Source organism: Lepidochelys kempii, chromosome 9, assembly GCF_965140285.1.
Source record: "Lepidochelys kempii isolate rLepKem1 chromosome 9, rLepKem1.hap1, whole genome shotgun sequence".
Lineage (NCBI taxonomy): Eukaryota > Metazoa > Chordata > Testudines > Cheloniidae > Lepidochelys > Lepidochelys kempii.
In genome coordinates this window covers 102074611-102089941 of record NC_136388.1, presented here as the reverse complement: position 1 = coordinate 102089941, position 15331 = coordinate 102074611, and the positions used below count along the sequence as shown (strand labels likewise).

General features: G+C 50.3%; 1 protein-coding gene across 9 annotated transcripts in view; it reads right to left on the bottom strand.

Moving 5' to 3' along the window:
* The window catches only part of DLG3 (discs large MAGUK scaffold protein 3), a 180353-nt gene that overhangs the window by 72053 nt on the left and 92969 nt on the right, over positions 1 to 15331 (bottom strand). For all 9 annotated transcript variants that reach the window (XM_073358605.2, XM_073358606.2, XM_073358607.2 and 6 more), the window contains 2 exons: positions 8009 to 8059; positions 1374 to 1498 (listed from right to left, as the gene is read on the bottom strand). In XM_073358605.2, the coding sequence (XP_073214706.1) occupies positions 1374 to 1498; positions 8009 to 8059 (176 nt within the window). The remainder of the gene's footprint in view (positions 1 to 1373; positions 1499 to 8008; positions 8060 to 15331) is intronic.

The window sequence follows — 15331 nt, the reverse complement described above, 5'->3', positions numbered from 1 at the left end:
CCTGCTGGTAAGGAAAGACTTTGATACCCTGGAAGGGGAAGACAGGCGTAGAGACCTGAGTCAGAGAGAGAGAGAGAGAGCGAGCGGCTGCAGGGTGTGCAGTGAGCAGCAGAAGGGGGCCTCAGACCTGGAAAGAGCTAATCCCCAGAGCGGCCATGAGGAGGCGCCACCTGCGGTGAGTGGGGGATCCTGTGGGAAGGGGATCCTTCAGCATGACTGAGGGGTGAGAGAGACCCCCTCAGCTGGGGGAGGGGGAAGCATTGCAGATCCCTGACACGCACAGAGGGGACAGGGGGTCTGATGACTCATTGGTGGTAAAGGGGGAGATAAAGAGAATAGGCAAAGAAACCAGTCCCCATATTCTCTTGTCCCAAATCACCCACAACATGGCCCATCACCCCATTCTCCCCACGAGGGATTCAGCCCCTCTTCTTGTCCTCCCAGCACCACCGCTGCTACTCAACAGCACCGCACACACAGACCTCTGGAGATGCCTCCCAGTTTCAACCTGCAGCTCCCGGCTTCCCCACAGCGCCCCAGAGCCCCCCAGTCCTGACACATAGGCTCCCTGCTGTTCCTGGCAGGAGTCTCCCCTGAGGAGATGTGAACAAATTCTCTGACGAACAGCCTTCCAAGGGAAGCAGTGGGGGGCAAAAGATCTATCTGGCTTCAAGATTAAGCTCAATAAGTGTATGGAGGAGATGGTATGATGGGATAACATGATTTGGCAATTAATTGATCTTTGACTATTAGTGGTAAATAGGCCCAATGGCCTGTGATGGGATGTTAGATGGGGTGGGATCTGAGTTACTACAGAGAATTCTTTCCTGGGTATCTGGCTGGTGAGTCTTGCCCACATGCTCAGGGTTCAGCTGATCGCCATATTTGGGGTCGGGAAGGAATTTTCCTCCAGGGCAGATTGGCAGAGGCCCTGGGGGTTTTTCACCTTCCCCTGCAGCTTGGGGCACGAGTCACTTGCTGGAGGATTCTCTGCACCTTGAAGTGTTTAAACCATGATTTGAGGACTTCAATAGCTCAGACAGAGGTGAGAGGTTTGTTACAGGAGTGGGTGGGTGAGATTCTGTGGCCTGCGTTGTGCAGGTCAGATTAGATGATCATAATGGTCCCTTCTGACCTTAAGGTCTATGAGACTCAGCTGAGACTCGCCAACTCACTGCATGGGGAAGCCAGTTCCGCATGGCTGGAAAGCCGTGCATACTAACCCTGTGCTTCAAGTCTGCCTATCTGCTGGGCTTGGTTGAAAGCGAGCGCCGGGAACACCGACCTGTGCAGCATTAAAGCCACATCGAGCTGCTGCCACGTGACCCTACTGCATCGTGCTCAGGCCAGGACAGCAGTTTTCGGGTACTCACCCTAGGCGGCCATCCATCGCTGCAGCTCCACCAGGGATGATTTTCGTGATAAAAATCCCTGGATCATCAGGAACATGGGGATTATCAATTCCCCCTGCAATGCTGAAGCCAAGGCCGGAGTTACCCTGGGGAAAAGCAAAACACAGGGAGCCTTTCTGAGGAGGGAACTTGCTCCCTTGGTGCTTGTACACGCCCCAGGCCAGAGGCTGAATTAGGGCACCGCCCTCCCCACTCTGATGGTGCCATGCCAGCGAACCCCTCCCAGACCAGCAACTCTCAGGATGGCACAGTCGCGCTTGCAGAATCTGGGTTCATCCAGGTCCCCCTGGCTCTCAGGCAGGCTGAGAGGACAGTGGTTTACAGAGGCTCATGCACGCGACCTGAGGTGCGCGGATACTCCAGCAAGGCGTGCTGAGAAGGTGGAGCAGCAGAATGGGAGACGCTCAGAGCCAGAGCTCTCCCTCCCAGGAGCCGTGTCTCTGCTGACAGCCTGAGCCGGGGTAAAGCTACCACCAGTGCCAGCTTCCAAGGAGTAGATCCCAGTACCTGCCAGGGGAGAGAACCACGGTTTGTGCTGGTACCAACATGTCTGATCCGATGACACGGGGAATCTCCTGTGCCTCCCAGGAGAGAACACCTGCACAGGGGCTCGGCCCAGAGCCAGTGCTAGGCGAGAGGGTTTTAGAGCAGAAACCTCACAGAGACCTCCCTGCCTCCCTCTGTTGCTCTCTCGAGCCCAGAGGAAAGTGTGTGCGCTCCCTGAAGAACTCCAGAAATGCGATTTTTGGACTTTGATTCTCTCAGATGCACCAGTTTACACTGAGGTAACTACTGACTTCGGCAAAGTTATTCCTGTGGCACACTGGTGCGAACAGGTGGAGAACAGGCCCCCGGTCTCTGTGTCGGAGTAGTAATTACAGAGAACGCTGGAATGGCCAGGTAAACACACAGATCTATTATGGGCCTGGGACAAGAGAGCGGTGGACAGTGCAGAATCACGTTATGTAGGGTCCTCTTTTCTGACACACTGAAACTAAGTGACTTGGGCATTGTCCTTTCTTGGTGAGAAACCATGCGGGCGATGCTGACCATCCAACTGGGGTTCTTACGCCGCACCCCTCCCTGCCATATCCTAGTGCCTAAGGCATCTGCTGCCCATACCCCATCCCTCTGTCAAAAGCCCAGCAGCATGGCTCTTGTTTGCAGCGGCCTTGTTTAGTGACAGGACTTCGGATTAAGTTTCTATTCTCCTACACAGGGTTGAAGTGGACAAGACCACCTTGTTTTGCTGTTCTGCCTTAGAAAAGTGTATTTTCTCCTTGTCTCCTCACACAGAAAGGCTGACATCTTGTCTCACCCTCTCAAGAATTTCTCACAAGGGAGACCTTGGACTCTGGGTCACCTCTGTGGCCCAGGACCCGAGAGAACTGAGGCTATTAATGCGGTGATTGTGTGCTTAGCTCCTCAGATGGATCCCATCAATGTCAGACAAGCACTGGCATTGTCTGCTAGAGGTCTCTCTTTAAACAGCTGGGCTTGAAGAATCACTTGTGAAGAGACCTGGTGAGATAGACAAGAACACTCAGAGGACTAGATAGATCCTTTTCTGGGGAATGCCAATAAGCCAAGAAACGTAAGGTGGAATAGGGCCCAGGGTTTTGAATACAACCCCGTAGCTGAGAGTTTGCAAACCGCTGCCTGGAGATTCCATGAGCTGTACCAGTTGCTCTTTAGTTTTCATGATGTGGTCCTCCGAGACTCTTCTTCTCCCCACTGTAAACAACTGGGTTCATCCAATGTATCAGCTCTTCAAACATGCAGTGAACATATGACATTACAACAAACTCATCATATGGCTTGTTTAGTCTGCAGAAGAGAAGAGTGAGGGGGCATTTGATAGCAACCTTCAACTACCTGAAGGAGGGTTCCAAAGAGGATGGAGCTCAACTATTCTCAGTGGTGACAGATGACAGAACAAGGAGTACTGGTCTCAAGTTGCAGTGGGGGAGGTTAGGTTGGATATTAGGAAACACTATTTCATTAGGGGGATGGTGAAGCACTGGAATGGGTTACCTAGGGAGGTGGTGGAATCTCCATCCTTAGAGGTTTTTAAGGCCTAGCTTGACAAAGCCCTGGCTGGGATGATTGAGCTGGGGTTGGTCCTGTTTTGAGCAGGGGGTTGGACTAAATGACCTCCTAAGTTCTCTTCCAACCCTAACCTTCTATGTTTCTTCTATGATTTAACATGTTCAAAGCACTATATAGACATGGTCTCAAAACAGCCCTGAGGTAAGTGTCCATACCATGACTACCCCATTTCCCAGATGAAGAAACTAAGACATCGAGAAACAAAGTGAATTGGCCAAGCTCACACGGTGAATCCGTTTGAAAACTACACAAGATGCTGGAGAAAAAACAAAAGCAATGACTGCTTCTGTGCAGCATGAATAGAAGGAATCCAACATGAGTTGGCTAGATTGAGGTATGCAACCTATGAATGACAGGTGATCTAGCAATCTTATGGATTATAAAATTGAGATTTTCCATAAAATTTGGCTTTTCTTAGCCCATCTGACTGAGGGAGATCAATCCAAAACTGAACAAACTCCTCTTGTTCATGTGGGTATCATCCTACACTGAGAATAGAAGCTGCAAAATCTGTTATCCTGGAAAAGGTTAATCTCTTCCATACATTGTAGATTTTCTAGACCAATTTAAAAGGCACTCTTTTTCCCCTTGGCTTGCAGAGAGATGTTGGGGGGAGAGCAGCTGAATTCTATATAATAACATTTGCATATGATCTCCAGTTATTTGTAGGATTTCAAGGTAGTGCAGGAGGTGTTGAAATGTTCCTCCCCACTGTGCTCTGAAAGGCTCCTGGTTGCTGTTCTGTGGGCTGGAAACTGGCTCTGACGAGCAGGCACATGACAGGTAACCTTTGGTTCCAGAAGAATAAAAGCTGCTTCTCCTGCTGTGGGGTTACCCTCCCTCCTTTTGGCTGACTTCCAGCAGCTTTATGGTCAGTCTTGGAAAAGCTGCAGAGTGCTTTACTAGCCCCTGGAGCCTCCTTCATTGCCGTCTTGAGTCCATTCCCCAGGGAAGCTGTGCTAGTAAAGGAGAAGGCTGCTCTAAGGTATAGGATCATTGTCCCAGGACTTGAACCATTAATTGTCTAACTATGGCGGGGCAACCCATGCTGTGAGCTGAGAACTTGGCTCCAATAAAATATCTTAGAGCCATTTCACTTCCCTTTGGAAGCCTACACAAGAGCAGGCGCAGAGAACTCTCCGAGGGGCTGCCCCCGGGAGCGCGCGAGGCGCGGCGGCTCTCCGAGGGGCTGCAGGCTTGCTGTTTAGAGAGAGATTTTTAACTTCACTAAACGAGCTCCTGTCCTCCCGTGGCTATTGCTGGAGTAGCGGTGCCCACCATGGGGCTCACGCCGCCGCGTGTCAGGGACTTCATGTGAACAGGACTGAGCAATACTCAGTAAATCCTGGGTAAGCCAGGGCAGGGTCTGCCCTTCGGTCTCTAGAACCTACGGAGAAACTCACCTCCTGCTGTGCTCTGACCTGGCTGCAGCTTCTGAAGCAGCCAGCCTAGTACAAGAATAGCTTAGAGTGACAGCGATCAGCACGCGAGGTCAGCAATAGGTGGTGCCCGGGGCTAGGTCCGAATCCGGCAGAACAGGGCAGTCTTCTCACTAGCTACGGGTGCCAAGGAGTGCTTGTCACACCCTGGGTTATCTGGGTTTCCAATTGCACTGCAGGTCCAGGAGGCCACCAGAGCTGTGGACTGTCTTCCTGGTGGGAGGGCGGATGGCTCACTGGAGGAAACTGTAGAGGCAGAGAGTTCTAGGTACCTCCCTCTCCCGACCAGCACCACCCATGCGTCTCCAGGACTAAGCTTTGGCCATTTGCTGATCTCGCCAGGCCCCTGGAGCGCTGGGGTTATTTGTCTGCTGTGAAGGGGATGTAAAGCTGCTGTCGCCTCCCTGTGGCTGGCACCTCAGTCCACACTGTTCATAATCTCCTCGAGTGGCTTCTCACAGCTGTTGGAAAGACAGAAGGATCTTTGTGGGGCTCCGTGGATGGGGGCTCGGGAAATGTAGGAGCAGGTGCCCTTCGTGACCCCCTGTGCAGCTGGAGAGGAACAAGCGACCTGATCTCAGTGTGATCCTGCTTGCCCCTGCCATGTCTCTGAGGTGAGACAGCAGCATTCCAGGGACAACTGTGTGGAATGCTATGGAGAGGCTCCACAATGCATGGGGGTCTGACCCCTCCTCTGAGCGTGGCCAAGAATGGGCAGTAGTCGGTCCAGGAAAAGGGGGGGTTTCTTGTGCTCCATACAGCTACATCCAGACTGACAATCTGACAAAAATGGCACTCAGAGCGATAACACCTGCTGATCTGCACGAGGGCTTGTATACCCCAGGGGCTGCTAAACTGTGCTGGGCTCTTAGGGGCCTGCAGAGTCTGTCGCTCCCCCCAGTGAGAAAGGTGCTTCCTAGATTTCTGCAATGGTGGAGGAGGGGGAAATCACCTCAGACCTGTCCTACTTACTGTACTGTGGCTCCGCTTTGGAGCCTAACTCCAGTGTAATCGGGAGTACCACTACCTACATCCACGCAGCTCGCTCCCGAGCCACAAAGCGCTGCGGAAGTGTGGGTGGATGGAGGCTCCGTCCCTGGATAACCCTGCACGATACAAAGCAGAGGAGAAGAGGGAGACGTCTGTAGGCCAAGAAAAGCAGAGTTACAAGGTTTGTCTTCCTCTGCTATGGACGCACGGGGGCGTAGCTCAGCAACGCAGGAAATTGGTCACTGCCGTAGGCAGCCCTGGAATAGCCTCTGGCCTTGCTGGATCTACCAGCTGAAGAGACCAGTACAAGTTCTCCAAGGTGATTATGTTTCCAGAGGACTCAAAATGGGATTTGCCTTGGCACTTGTGCGAATTAGTGTCACTCTGCTCGTGTTAGTGGGCCCCTGTGCGCATCCCTCATGAGAAGTGGTGGAGCAGGGAAGTCAAGGTCTCTACTAGAGAATAACCAGAGGGCATCCCTTTACCCTGGAGTCAGCTGGATACCCACCTGCAAGAAAATCTCACTGTCCTCTCACTATTGAGGTGTGAGCCCCAGCCAGGCCCGGACACACAGTTCCCTGGGACTGCCTGGGCCCATGGGCTGAAACCCACATGGCTGCTGTTGCCAGTAGGTGCCGTGCAAATGAAACAATGGCCATAAAGCTGTTGCTGTCCTGGCCAGCCTGAGCCTGGCATTCACCAGCTTTACCACAGAGCCAGGAGTGGCTTCCCAGTCTGTGTGGTGACGTTCTGATGCTATGTCCTATGCCTTCCTGACCCTACATGGTATCGGAATGCCAGTATGTCTTCTCAGGCCATGACATGCCATAAAAACTGAGCAAAACCCAGCTTTACCTGAACGAAGGGACCCCTGGGCAAACAGTGGTTGGAAGAAAGGGGGTTAGCTGGTACTCTGGAGTATCAGGACATTTTGTCATTGATCTGTGGTGTAGAGACCTGCACAGGCTGGCACCCTGGCCACCTTGGCTCCAAAAGCACCCATCAAAATAAGCCACTTGCTTTCTCACATGCAACATATCGTTCTGCCGGGGCGAGGCAGGGGCTCAGCCCTTATCCTCATGCTCCTGGAGTGAGCCCCTCATGGTGTAGGAAGGGGGCAGTTTACTACAACCATGCTATAGAGCTCAGCATTCTGGCCTCGGAGTGCAGATCCCATGGCCTTCAGCAGAGCTGCCTGTATGTCTGAGGGCAGATTCTGGCCCTTTGTTTGACACTCTAGGGAGCTGAGAAAACCGGTCTCCCGTGAGCCTGCCCAGTCCTGAGGGACAGCCTCTCTCCACTGTCATTACTCATCTGGGCGTTCCAGGGAAAGTCTGCTACCTGGCTTGCCACAGCACCGGCTCCAGGACGGAGTACTTGCCCTCCCACGCAGGGCCTGGAGCAATGCCTGACTCACCCGCGCAGAGGATGTAAGGAAGTAATGTGTGGCAGAGATACATGTTCTGCTGAAAGTCCCAGCTCACCCTAGCACAAGCTCCTGTGTGGGAGCTAATTTTAGCTCTCATCTGTACAGTGTATGCCATCAGCCCTGTGCCGCTGTAGCTCACAGAGAGACGAGGAGAAGGCCCAGGCAGAAATTCCCCCCATTCCAACCCAGTTTACTAGAAAACCTGTCTCTGCTGGTTAATATCACTGTGATTAATACCTTGAAGTGATACGCAACGAGCTGACAGGGCAGAAGAGGGTACAGCTGACTTCATGTGCCTGTTTGCAGATTTCTGACCCTAGCTACTCTTCATCGCGTGTGTGTGCGTGTGTGTGTGTGGGAGACAGAGATTCCACCTACTTGTGCATGAGCAGACGTGTGTGTGAGACTCCGTGCATCCTGTGTGCCTGCCTGCCTGTATCAGGCGGCCAGCTGGGTGAATGAGTGGGAGATTGCTGGGCGGACTGTGTAGTGCACAAGAAAATCCTGCGTTTCAACCTGTGTGTGGTCAGCCTGTGCTGGTGCTCTGCTGTCCTGCAGAAGCAAACCCACATGGTGACCCACAGCGCTCGGAGCGACACCGCTTCGGAAAGCCCCAACATCGCACTTACCCTTTCTAGGACAATCTCCTCATATTTAAACATGCCATCACTGCCGTTCACCTGGGGAAAGAGAGACAGTGTGTTACACCACCTGCCAGCTCACAGGGATTCATTGCTTGCTTTTGACAGGTGCCAGCATTCCCTTCAACATCTTAACAGGGCCGGATTTCCAACGAGGCACAGCAGGCATGTGCCTAGGGGCACCGGCATGCTAGGAGCACCTTACCTCTCTAAAACGGTGTGCAACACAAAGGTCAGCTGTAGCGGGTGGGGCTGAAGATGCTGTGCCTAGGGGCGCATAAGGTGTAAACCCAGCCCTGCATCTTAATATTGAGAATCAGGCCCCATATCCAGGGCTCTGAAGCTGAAAATCGCAAACATAATCCCCTCCTAAAATTAAGCCTAACACTTCTTTCTTTGGGCCCGATCCAAAGCCCAGAGTTCCTTTGTCGTCTTGGTTCTCTCTTGTGTGACTTTAATGGCAGCACATTTTAAACAATGAAAAAGACTTTTGTTTGTTCTGCAGCATATAACTAACCTCTAGAACTCACTGCTGCAGGATATTATTGAGGTAAATAAAGTGGATTAATCAATTTTAAAAAGATTTAAACATAACACTTAGCTTGCAGCTTACACCCTCCAAATGCTTTACTAACAAACTAGTTAATATGGTGGAGTAAATAATTCAGAAAGTAATTTATTTCAGTAATTTATCTGGTTAAAAGAGATGTTAGGAAGCATAAGGAATGGGATGGAGACTGGAGAAAGTATTATAATGCCATTACATAACTGAATGGTATTCCCTCACCGAGACAGCGTGTGCAGTGCTGGTCACCCCACTCAGAAGGATACAGCAGGGGGTGGGGGAGTTCAGAGAAGGATAGATTGAAAAGACTGCAATTGTTTAGCTAGCCAGGAGACTAATAAGAGGTGACACGATAGAAGCATATAAAATAATAAATGGTCTAGAGAAGGAAGATTGGGAGCTTTTTGTTCTCACTTTCTCCTAACAAAAGAACAAGGGGACATTCAATAAAGCCAAAAGGGGGTAAATTCAAAACTGATACAAGGAAATACCTTTTCACACAACGTGTAATTAGACAGTGGAACTCATGGCCACAGGACGTAATTGAGACCAATAACCTCGTAAGGTTCATAAAGCAACTGGACATTTATATGGATCACAAGAATATCCACAGTTGTCATTAATTATAACAAAAAGTGTGGAAGGGATATTAGACTTCAAGCTTCAGGGTTAAGCCAGTATCTTACTTACTATTAAAGACCAGAATGAGGCCTGTGGGGGGACCAGTTTACCCCACATCTGTTACTGTGGGGTTCCTATGCTTTTCCTCTTAAGCATGTGGTGCTGGTTGTTGTCAGAGATAAAACAGTGGACTAGATGGACCTTAGGACCAATTCAAGCTGGCAATTCCTATGTTCCTAGGCTCTTTTGTTGTTGCTGTTCAGAAATGGCCTGTGAGCAGTTTACAGGCTTTTTGTTTGTTTTTTATTAGCGATTAATTGACAGCCCATAGATTGTGTGCAAACAGCTTGCTGCAAATACTTCGGATCCAAAATCGGAGCGGTGCTGGTTATTTCTGACTGGATTCACAGGTCACGTTTTATTGATTCTGTTCCCTGATTGGGTGCACATGAACAGTTGCGTTCAAGGTTAAACATTCGTATCCTATGACTATTCTCTCAGGTTCCCTGTTTCTGTGACATTCCTGCCAATAAACTTGCTCAACACAAGATTCATGGAAAGCAAACTCAAAAGGGGTATGAATTCAGCCAAAGCAAAATTACTGAAAGATGCAACCAAATAGCCACAGCATTGTTCAGCAGTAGTTTCCCAGCTCTGCGATTTAATGAGAGTAAGAACAGCACGCATTTCTAGAGGGACACATTCACCAACATCCCAAATGCACCTTATTAGCTCAGTTTCAAGGTAATAAAATTACTAAAATCTGAAACCCTGAATCATGAGCGTTAAGAGGCCACAGTAAATGTTATTTACACGGGGAAGAAAACTTCAGGTCATTCCTATTTCCTTCTGGGTTCATTTTCTTATTTGCCTTGTTTCAGATCCCCATCACCACGTTCTGCCTAGTGTCTGGGCCTTGGCAAGTTGAGAAGCACGAGCCCACATGATGGTGGACAGGAGGAGAATGGCTGTGATGGCAGAAGGGGAAGGAGAAGGGTCTGGCTGCTCTCACCACTCAATACCGCTCTAGCAGATAATGATTGTAATTGCCTGGTACCAGTCATGCTGGAGCAGAAAGGAAGCAGGGGGTTATTTACTCGCACAGCGCTGCAGATTCACAGAATCATTTCCATTCGCTTGGCATCCTCCTTTAATTCTCCTCTGTGGGGATGAGGCAGTAGCGTGGCCGTGCTCATGGCTCATTCCCTGTGGCCGGCTCCTCCTGCTCGTGGTGCGACAAGGGAGGGAGGGTAAAACCTCCCTTTCACACCTCTAGTTCCTTTTAACGTAAGGGCTTTTCAGACATGTCCCGGGCAGTGCCTGGAGGGCTCCATCTCTATTCCCCGACCCGCCATGTCTCACTCATTGGAAACAGGAATGGGTGCACGGATCCCATGAGGTTTTGATTTGTTGCTGCTGGTTCTTGCAGTCCTGTTGAGGGGTGGGAGTAAATGCGTTCACATGTTTCAGAAAGACACGCCAAGGCTCTCAGCGTGTGGAGCAGAGACACCAGCTCGCTCCAGAGAGGCTGCAGTGGCAGGATGAAGTTAGTGAAGTCAGGAAAGGTTATGTTACGTAGCACCTGCTGGAACACTCTGCACGTTCCCACTCTTGGGTCCAGCTGGGCTGGTGGGAACCTCTAGCAACAGCAGTGCCTGCTGCAGCACTGTTGTGGCTTTTACCTGTCCAGGAACAAGGCTATGAACGGGGGCACCATGCTCCAATCACCTCCGCTCCTTTCTCTGCATGCCTGGAGCCCAGCAGATGGTAACAGCACTCCGAGGTGTGGGGAGGCTGAGCAGGGAGCATGGATCTGTACAGGCTTCTTTAGAAGAAACTCAAATTACTGGTGAGTATCCTCCATTTCTTCTTCCAGTGGCCTCCGTACACAGCCACTTGTGGGAGCTTAGCAGGCAATCATCCTCCCCAGGATGGCAGGAGGAGGAGGACTAGTTGATGAGAGACGGTAGCACCACTCTGCCATACTGGGCATGTGATCTAGATACCATGTCTACTGAGCGGTGTCTGGTAACTGTGTGGATTGAGCTCCAAGAAGCACTCTACAGATCTATTGGGATAAGTCTCAAAAAAGCCAGAGTTTGCCTTATCCCTGGCTGAAAGGGTTTTGAGTCCCTTGGGTATAAGGGACTTTGGTGACAGTTCAGAGTCTAGTCCACTTGGATAGGCACTGAGATGTAATGCCCTGGCCCTTGTGACTGCCTCCATAAAACAGAGAAAATCTCGGTGACTTTCTACGTTATTTTGACCTATTTAAATAAAAGACTAATGCCCTCTTAGCATCCACCAGCCTCCAGTCTCTAGGGTGAGAGTAAAGTCTGGAAAAGATTACTGGCAGAGTCAAGGTTTGATTAGGTGAAAGTCAGTTCTCACCCTGGGCACGAACTCTGGATACAGAACGAATGACCCCTCTGCCCTGTTAAGGGAAGTCAGACACAAGGGCGTGCAGCTTACTAAGCCCCCTCGCTCCACCAGTAGCTAGAATAGAAGCTATGTTGACAGAAAGATGGAAAAGGGAGTGGCCCCCTGGGTTCAAAGGGAGGCTGTGTTTGTTGGCGGAGTGAGGACAAGATTGAGGTCCCAGGGGGGAGGAGGGTCTCTTACCAAAACATAATTTCGTTAGACCCTTCAGAAACCATTTTACCTCAACAGTAATACACCACCACCCAGCTCTTCTACAGCACCTTCCCCGCAGATCTCAAAGCGCTTCCCAAAGCAGGTCAGCATCACTGTCCACATCTTACGCACGAGAAGACAAGCACAGAGACGGGAAGTGACTTGCCCAGGGTCACCCAGCGGGCCAGTGGAAGAGCTAGGACTAGAGCCCAGCTCTCCCAAGGCCCAGGCCAGTGCTCCAGCTCCTAGGCCACACTCACACAGGATGGCTGAATACCGTTTTATGCTCTACTTGTACGTGAGAATCAGAGAAACCCAGGAGTGCTCTAAAGGAGGAGAGGAACAGACCCAGCAGTAAGAGGACAAGGAAATAGTCCATTATGGACTGAATAGAAGCCACAGATTAAACCATACTACTGAGAGCTGCCCAAAGGGAGAATTTATTTAACTTGCAGGTATAGTAGGAACAAGCTGATTGCTTTTTGAACTCAATTAGAGCTGCCAAGTGCAGGGGCAGTGTAAGTGGATATGGCCACCCTGTAGCACCCCCTGCTGGCCAAATGTTGCATTGCAGGCGCTCCCCAAAATGTGTCTCCTCAGCTCTCCACACACTAGGCACTTGTGGAGGTGTCTTCACCCTCCAGCCAAGGCACAACACAAGAAATCTCCAAAAAACCAAAGATTCTTTCAGCCCACTATTCCCAGCCCTTTCTGTGCTACCTTTGGGAGTCTCTGTCTTTCTCCCCTTGTTCCCCTGGTGTACCCTTTCTGCTCAGACCCTGGCTCAGGGCCTTCCAGAGGAACACATGAGCAAGCCAGCTTTTCCAACAGCCACGTTGCACTCCCCTCGCTCAGCCCTTTCTAAGGCCCAGCTGTCCATCAGGCTATCACCTGCCTCTCCTTGGGCCCACCCCCTCAGGCTGGGAAACAGCTAATTCATTATGGCACAGATGTGGCTGGCCCCATCTGCCCTTAAACGGGCAGTCCCACCGAGTCCTTCAATGACCATTTATGTTGGTCTGGCTGATTCCTGCTCAGCTGGCCTTTTGTCTGTTTTGGCCAGAACAAAGCAAATCAAGCAGGAACGGCACTCACTCCTTAGAGACAGCAAAGTCCACAATGAGCAGCTCGACATGGAGGAGCTGAGAACAGCCTGAAAACCCTGACATGTGGAAAGGCAACTGGACATGATGCCATATCTAATGCACTATTATGTCACTTTGGGTTGAGAGCACAGAAGCGGCTGCTTGACTTCTTTATTTCCTGCCTGGGGACAATGGAGACACCCAGGCTGTGAAGACAGGCGAAAGCGGTTGCATTGCTCAGACCACATAAAGACCCTAACCCTGCAAAGAGTTACCACCCAAAAGCTTTACTCTGCTCGACCTATATGAGCAGACGATAATGGTAGAATGGATTCAATGGTGGAAGAGCAGCTGACAGTGACCAATCCAGTTTTTGCTCAGGCCGTTCATGCTGTGGCCAAGTTGTGAACCTAACTTAATACATCGAAGATAGCTTTGAAGCCCGTAACTTTACAGTGGTTGTGTTTGCTGATCCGTCTGCTGCTTATGACACTGTGAACCAATGTGCACTTCTACTGAAATGGGCAAGAATTTTGAGAAATAGCAAGATGGTCAGGTTATCTCCTCCCTGAGAATCGACATTTCTCTATCGAGATGGTCAGAAAAGTCTGTGGCGTATTCCACAGAATGGACTGCCCTATGATTCAGTGCTGTCATGCTTGCTGTTTCATGTCTTCACAAATGACATCCAGAATTCCCTGATGTGTGAAGATTCATTATGCAGTTGATCTTTGCATCGTTACCCAATAGGAAAGATTTGAGGACACTGAGCACATTCTAACTGGTTCCCTGAGTATATTTGGAAAATATTATTTCACATAGTTCCTGAATGCCAACCCTAGCAAGACCCAAGTATGTGCCTTCCACCTGAAACACGGTCAGGCAAAGCAAAAACTCTAGGTATCATGGGATGGTACAATTCTCAAGCACTAGGAATATCCAGTGTACCTAGGCGCCACATTAGACTGAACGCTGATGTTCAAGAGCCCATCAAGAAGCTGAAAAAGAAAGTGGGCTCTAGGAATTGTGTACGCCAGAAAGTGGCCAGTACAAAATGAGGAGCTGACCCCAAAACACTTGTGAAACTAGTCTCGTCATGTGTTATTCAATTGTTGAGTGCCCCAGGTATGGTCACTCAGCCTATGCACACAAAATTGATATTAAACTCAATCAGTCCTGTAGGATCATCACAGGGGACTTTGAAACCGACTCCCACGCAGTCGCTGCACTGTCTCAGAGGGATGGCACCACCATCCATGATGCCTTCAGTAAAAAGGACAGAGAAAAACAGGTGCATGATCCAAATCATCCACTGTGTGGAAACTAGGCTGATGTCTAGAAAGAGAAAATCCCTTACCCCAAACTACCACTGCGGAGGGCTGCAGAGTAACAAAATGGCACTAATTACTGATGATCCTGGGGAACCTGGCTGCTTCAGAACCACTCCCTCTGGGCCCTGACTTCGAACAAAAACGCGGTTTTCTAAATTGGGCGGGAGCTGGGCTGGCAAAGGCTGGTGACAGTAGGGCCATGTGGAAATCGAGGAATGATCCCAGATGTAAATGTGGAGATCAGAGGCAGGGACTTGAAGACTGCCTGATGCAGTGCCCCCGTGAGCATCTCCCGAGGAGCTACTGGCCTTAAGTGACATCACCAGGTCCTGGCTCTGGTTTCGAAACAGGAAGCTTTGATCATGGCACAGAATGGACCCCAGCAGATTCCTGTGCCCTTGGAGGCCTGTGTGCTTCTCTGTACTCTACTCAGTCTATGATCGATTTGGGCTGGAAACAGTAACTTCAGTTTCCATTGCTTGGAGCTCTGATCAAATCTGTACAGGGCTCCGGAAGTGGCATTTCCAGGCTTCGCAGATGCCATGTCTTTCAAGTCTAGTTTTGCAGCCTATTTACATAAGTCCCACTGTTCAGACTCATTAACCTTTCCAGCTCTTTCCAGGGCAATAGTCACACAGGAGCATCTGACACCCGTGGGTGGTCCCATCTTGTTCAGGTACTGCTGATAGCTTCCTGGATGTCATGCCTGTGTCACCAGTAGCAATTCTGGGCAGAGTCAAGGAAAATATGGTGGCAGTTTTACCAGCTTTTAAAACACATGCCCTGCCCTGGAATCAGACTACAAGGTGAGCTGTAATCATTGCAGATCAGCAGCACATCTCCCTTGGGATGTGTTGGAAAAACTCTCTCCTCTGAGCACAAGCGGCAGGTTCTGGCTCTCCCGCTCTGTCTCTATATGTCTGAGGAGATGCCTGTGCCATGCCTAGTCTATGCTGGCTCCTGCAACTCTACATTCTGTCACAAGCAAGCTGCTCTAAAAACCTATCTGGCTCCTTGATCTACCGCCAAGGTGGTCAGCCACAACATCAGGGCCTACTATCTCCTCTGCACAGCA